The 6,803-nt window shown below is 38.8% G+C and overlaps 2 protein-coding genes across 2 annotated transcripts; one reads left to right on the top strand and one right to left on the bottom strand.

Moving 5' to 3' along the window:
* The first annotated feature begins 337 nt into the window (after window positions 1-337).
* On the top strand, window positions 338-1,593 carry LOC145962765 (uncharacterized). Its single transcript, XM_083084081.1, has 2 exons — window positions 338-932; window positions 1,160-1,593. Exons 1-2 carry the CDS (start codon window positions 602-604, stop codon window positions 1,249-1,251), a joined length of 423 nt encoding a protein of 140 aa, XP_082940207.1. The 5' UTR covers window positions 338-601; the 3' UTR covers window positions 1,252-1,593.
* Window positions 1,594-4,825: 3,232 nt separating this feature from the next.
* On the bottom strand, window positions 4,826-6,495 carry Ato (atonal). The gene has a single exon (XM_083085580.1). It carries the CDS (start codon window positions 5,889-5,891, stop codon window positions 5,046-5,048), a length of 846 nt encoding a protein of 281 aa, XP_082941706.1. The 5' UTR covers window positions 5,892-6,495; the 3' UTR covers window positions 4,826-5,045.
* Between the last annotated feature and the right edge of the window lie 308 nt (window positions 6,496-6,803).

The following is a 6,803-nucleotide window of genomic DNA, read 5'->3' as shown; positions in this document are numbered from 1 at the left end:
TAATTTAAAGGAATTACAAGAATAAAACAAAATCCCTTTTTCAGAGCAAATTAAACTTTCAAATTGCGATAACTTAGAACTATAAAATTTTAACATAACGATATTTACGATAATATAAAAATATATACATATATCTCTATTTAGAAGACAATATTAAACCAATAAAGATTTTTAAGATTTCTTTTTAGACGATTTATAATTTGCAACAGAATTCAATTTATAATTTCATATATATCGCCTAATATAAAAATTCATTTGAAACAATAAAACACATATCAAATATATATAAAAAATGCAGATACATATATAAAAACGTTAAATTATAAATAGTTTCTCATCCTAATTTTGATCGCGAAATTGAGTTATACATTTTCTAAAGTGAATTTAATATAAGAATTCGTAAAATAATTCTGCTACAGAAAAATGAGTATTTTTGTTATACAATGTTTAAGAAGGAAAAAGAGTATATTCGCCGCCAAAATATTTTTTTAAAGATAATCGGACAGTATTTCGTCCGCATAGTTTCCTTCAACATTTAGAGAGGATCGAGGACATTAAGAAAACCGCAAGATATCGTATCTTTTAGGGCGATACTGAGTACATGGCTATACAAGCGTGTTGGGAAAAACGTTCGCAGGTACAGGATCCTTCGCCGATTTACGATTTGAGACGCGCGAGACGCGCAGGATCATCGACGCGGCACAATGGGCGGTCGTGTTGCTCGTTGCCTTCTCCAGGATCGAGCTGTCCGTCTACCTGCGCCTATAATCCGGAAGCGTTCGCGAGAGCACGCATGCAAGCGCGTCGAGAAGATATTAATGTCGTGGGACCGCGATCATCGTATACGAAACATCGTTCCGGATCTCTTTCCATTCTTCCTAGACAATGCCCGCGATCGACTTCCGTCAGACCACCTGGATCGAACTATACGAGTATGCAATAATATTTCGAAATATTTTTTTTTATGTATGTGCGATATCGAGATCGAACAATGAAGAATTAACATTTCAATCCTAATATGTTGTGATTAATTTTTTTTGACATATGTAAAAATTTCGAGCGAATCGCGTACTTATAAAATAACTTTTGCCTGCGATTAAGATATTTGTTTTCTCTCATTTCGTCGCGTTTTATAAAATAAAAATATTTTTTGCCTCAGAACAAGCTCTCGAACGAGTTACATCGAATGCATTGTACAGCACGACTCGAACGAGCGAAGGTACATTGATCACGCGAGCGAAAAGCGACTGATTTATGATCGCGATCCGAGTAATTCCAAGTTGCGATGGGTGCATAAGTAGGCGCATACGCTGTTTGTCTTCCCCACGTGGCTGAATTTTATTTTGCCATGTGTGTTTAGATGCTTCTCCAATGAAAAATCGATTAAGAATATTCATACAATTATCTAATTTTATAAAATAAAAAATTTTAAAGGTCATTAGATGAAATAATTTAGAAATAATTTAGAATTGTATGGAAATTTTGTGAATGATATGTTTAGATTTATTTCGATTTTTAAATTGAAACTCTTAGAATTAGATCTTGAAAATATTAGTGAAATATGTAAATTAATATTATTTTTTAAAAGTATTCTCTAATGCAATCTCTCCAACTGTGTTAGAGTCTAATGTTTTTTCTAGTTTCTTGCAAAAAATAAAAAAAACTTGATACCCTTCTCTCTAAAGTTTTCAATTAAAATGAAGTGCCAATAACTTAAGAAGCCGTCCCGCGCTGTCCGAATCTTGACACGACGAAACGCGTATTTCCGCCGTCGCGATCCTCCGATTCCGGTGTGCGCATCCTCCCGTTCATAAATTACCATTCAGTCCGTTCCCAGCTTTGCCTGTGTAGAAGAGGAGTAAGGGGATAAGGACGACTACGACTACGACGACGAGAAAGTACAGGTGCTGCGGACGCGGGCTGTTGAATGCGCGGCCACCACCGACAAATTTCGACCAGCCGATCGCAGTTATCGCTCGATCCGGTCGCGAGATTGCATTATCCCGATGCTTATAATGCGTTACGTTACTCGACCCCCTTCATCCTCGTCGATCCCGAGCGATGCGGTAGCATCGGGGACCGAAATATTCGGCTGCGTATGCGTCCGCGCGCGTTAGACCGTTTCTCAAATAAAGCAATCTCCAAGATCAGAGACAACGACACGGCGGCATTTATTCTTTTATCTCTCCCCTTCCCGCGAAAGTAGCCACTGCAGCGCAGCCGGACTCCTCTTTGTCAGAAACGGAGCCTGCTGACAGAGCGAAGGTGGTTAGTCGACTCGGCAGAATTAATCGTCTCGGAAAATATTTACGTTCTTTCGTCCAAAAGGGCCCATGTCCCTCCCCTACAACGATCCTTGGATCTCTTGGTATTCCTCTTCCACTATGTGAAGACTTTCGCGGTTAGATCCAGCCGCGCGGATCTCAGATCGGCACTTCGCGACGACCACTTACGGTAGTTTGATCTTATCCCGGTGTCGAGGGCAAAGAAAAGTTAAGTGCCACGCGACACACACGTAAGACACATGTTGGAGTAGAACCAGTCTTCTGTAGATTAATTGATAATATTTCTGTATCATTAGACCGTAAAGTAATTAATTACATTCTGAAATTTCACGTCAAATGTTAATAATTTAATTTAAAATCTTTTGGTACTTTCAAAATTAGAAAAAAATAAATTATATATATGTATTGTATACCAAATTATTAAAAATATAAAATCTAATTACCCCTAAGATTCTATTAATTTACTTGCAACAAAATATACATACGAGATAAAAAATATTTAAAAAATATTTTTATTACCGGCAACGTAATAAATTAAGTAATTAATGTAATATGCAAGTCTTCAAGGAAGATTGGGATGTTGTTATATAAATTAGCACTCAGAATCTATTTTTCTCGCTATTTTAATTGAAAGGATTGCTCGTGAACCTGGCAGTTTGCACATAAAAATTTGTTTTATCCCTAAATAATGTTAAATGTAAAAGGACGCAGGTATTACTGTAGTATTGTCACTGGAACATAGGACGGAACAAGATTTATGATATTTATGATATTTCGACAGTATTTATTTAGATGCTGCCTTCACTTCTTCCTTCGTCATTGCCTCAAAGAATGTCATATTTATCTAACTTCTGTGGCATCTGAAATACATTCATATAAAATTAGAACAACTTTTCATGAAAATAAAATAAATCACTGATCCTCTTATCTGTTATAATTACATAAAGCTTCATATTAATTTTAGTTATTACATGCACATAATTTGGCAGATGAAAAAGATTTATTACGATAATTTATCAGCTAAATAGTCATCTTTAGAATTTCGAAAGATTTGTAAGTGTTTCGAGAAATCATAACTATGCACATTTTACTCCGGAGCACGTTAAGATTTATGAAATGTCATAATTTGCCGGAAACGAACTGTGGATGTGTGTGTGTGTGAAAAAGAAAAATATCGATGACCAATATAAATGTGCAATTTTAATAAGTACTCTCACTGACATTTTTTACAAATCATTATATCATATCGCTATACTTTACTTCTTGCCAAGCTATCACTTACATTTTATTTTCATATAACATTCATAAAAAAAGAAAAAAATAAACATTTTCAAAAGGAAATGTTATTTTTACATGATATTCGTTCTAAGTTGTATTAAAAATTCTTTAAATTTTTCAAATTAATTCTACAGAAATATATTATTAAAATAATTGCTAAATAAAATCTTTAATTAGCAGTCATCAAAGATTGGACAAAAATGCATAAGATACAAAAGGAAGGAAGAAAGGAAAGAGTCATCGCCGAAGGAAAGAAGTCTGGAGGTTCTTCTCAAATTGCGATGAAACCGGGCACCGCTGCGTCGCGCGGGTTTCGTATAACGAATGGACCACCGATGGCGGTGCTGCTCGTCTTTCTCTCTCTCTCTCGTTTCTTCAATGAATATTCATTCATCCATCCATCGACTCCGACTAGCAAATTCTTATTTTAAGGAGTTGCGTACACGCATGAAAAGTGGGCCGGCAATCGCGACATTTAATAAATATGTACGATGACGAAATGATAATAAAAGATCGGAGATTTAAAAAAAAGGATATTAATTCGTCAAAATTATCGTCGCAATAATTTTTGAAAAAAAAATAGAGTATTTTAATAATTAGTAATAAATAATATATAGAATTAGTTATAGATATTTAGAAATTTCGAGATATGATATATCACGGATGATAAGATGTGGCAGGTTACTGTAAAATAATTTTATTCTGTAAAAAAGAATACATCGCATTTCAGTCTCGCAAATAATACGTAGCTAATTGTCGTATCAAAAATAAATTATAGTATGCACAATTCAGCGAGCAATATGATACAGCGCTTAAGATTAACTAACTCTCGTAACGGACTATAATACAAAATTTACAAGATTTATTTACATACGTATAATATCGTTAATACTCTATACGAGATCACGTGTCGGCAATATTATATTTTCCAGTATATTCGTGCATGAATATATTCGTTTCATGAATATAATAAATAGTTGTAGATAAGTATCAAAAATAGTGTGAAACATGTGGAGAGCATCGGCAAACGATATTAGCAAAAATAATTTCAAGAAAACAACGGGAGCAATATATGTACGTCATTTCACGTTATTATTTATTAATGAAATAATTACTAACTTTAGAGAAAAGAAGAGAAAAAGATTTTAATTTCTTACCAATTATCTTTCAGTATTACAAATATAGATAATTCTATTTTGCAAGGCACATGCAATGATATTAGCATTTCATTAGAATAATCATTCTTTAAATCCGAATTATAGACTCGATCTATTGTTTTTCATCTTTCTGATCAAGTAGTCTTCATAAGTAACGCTTGCAATGTCAATGTTCGTGGTGTTTTACGTCCAGTTATGTCAATACAACTAATATAGTAATGTTGAAGAACTCGCGAATCTCGTACTCTCATTCAAGCGACTTTCTTTTACCTTAAGATTAAGCGAACTTAGTGGCTTCCGACATCGAAAGCGAAACGAATTCTCTTCACTGCAGCAGGTCGTAAAGCGCAGTAATGTAAGATTGAGCCATCTGTAACGTCTCGTACTTAGATAACTGTCTATCATTGCCCAGAGACGGCAGATAAGCGCGCAGTCTGTCGAAGGCCTTGTTTAGATTCTGCATCCGTCTCCTTTCGCGCGCGTTGGCGGCCAGCCTGCGTTTTCGGACGATGGTGGAATTGACGTACTTGCCCCGTCTGCGAACCGCATCGCCGGAAGTGACATTCGCGTTCTCCGGATGATCCACGCCGTCCTCGCTGATCTCCGCGTCCTCCTCGCTGTCACCGTCCATTATTCTGTCGGATAAACAGCCGCTGGAGTTGCTGATGACACTGCCGTGACAGGACTGCGTCTTATCGGCATCCAGGATGATCGTCTCCTCGGCGTCATCTCGTTCGCCGTCCAGATTGATTATATCCTCGGTCACGAGATGGTCCATCGCGTTGACGCGCAGCCGCTTGTGCCCGATGTTGCTCAACCCGATCGTCGACGAGGTCTTCTTCATCACGCTTCTTTTATCTTTGCTAATCGAACCCAGCAACCGATACGTCGATGGCGCGCTGTTGATCTCTGGTTCCGACGAGATCGACAACGTCGTAGCCGGACTGACAGATCGCAGGCTGGCGGTGGGACTTGGCGTATGCCAACCGTCACTGCAATTGCTGCTGTCATAGACGAGACTTTGGGGTACGGCAAGGGTGCTTACAGGTGGCAGACCGATCTTGTTCGTCTTAGGATAATTCGGCAGGTCCAGATAAGCGCAGGCTGTGAGCGGCTCGTCCTCACGCGGCGGGAACATGTATCCGTAACGAAACATCTCCTGCAGTTCCATAGCAGGATCTCCGCGAAACAACGCGTACACACGCTACGATTGCACGCGTGTGAAGGCGACTCTCTTTCTAGTCCCGCTCAAGATCCTTTCACTGAAACCGCACTTGATAACCGCGATCGAAAGTCTCTCCTCCTCTTCCGCAGTTCCTCAGAGATCGTTCCCTTACTCGGACCAAGTTGAGTCGGACGAGATATCGCGATCGGCTACACGAGATCGGCAATGATGGGTGAATACGAATCGACGCACGATATCGAACCAAGACGAGCCACAGGGTGGTTCTGAAGTCGGGTGAAACGGCATCGGGATATTTATGCGTTTGCGGAGCGAGGCACCCTCGCGTAGCACGTGCCGCATCGCCAATCAACGTCGAGCACGGTTCCCCACTTCGAGGCGAAGGAACCCGGGGCCCCGGAACCGGCCAAGTCGAGGTACGCGAGCGGGGGCCGCAACAGGTGGCCCGGCGCCTCCGTTGTACACGTACGATCTCACATGGAACCGCGTAGCCATTAAAGTCATAGCGCATTAAAAAATTAAAAGCATTAGAATGAATATTAAGCGAATGAGTCGATCGCTTACAATCGAGAATTAACACGAAACTGATGGATATATTAATTAGATCGCAAGTCAGATCTATCTTACTGTTTACTGCTGAAGTTCTGGTTTTTCTCATATGAAATAATATATTTTTGTGTATTTTTTTACGCGGATTTTTATATGTATGAGCACGCAAGTGCAATTTAATGAAAACGATAATGATGATGAAGGCTTCTCCTTCTTGCAATAATGTTCGCTACCTGCTGTCGAAGCTGCTACTTCGTTCTTCAGTCTGTATATGTTCTTACGCTTCTCCAAACACAACACCGGAAAATCGCCGTTAACATGTGCACGCGCGCATGAGGGAGAGTTTGCACC

Source organism: Camponotus vicinus, unplaced genomic scaffold (genome assembly GCF_025532165.1).
Source record: "Camponotus vicinus isolate PSW18456_S1 unplaced genomic scaffold, iyCamVici1.0 SCAF_12, whole genome shotgun sequence".
Classification (NCBI taxonomy): domain Eukaryota; kingdom Metazoa; phylum Arthropoda; class Insecta; order Hymenoptera; family Formicidae; genus Camponotus; species Camponotus vicinus.
The sequence above is the reverse complement of the archived record's forward strand: the minus strand, read 5'-3'. Positions and strand labels throughout refer to the sequence as shown.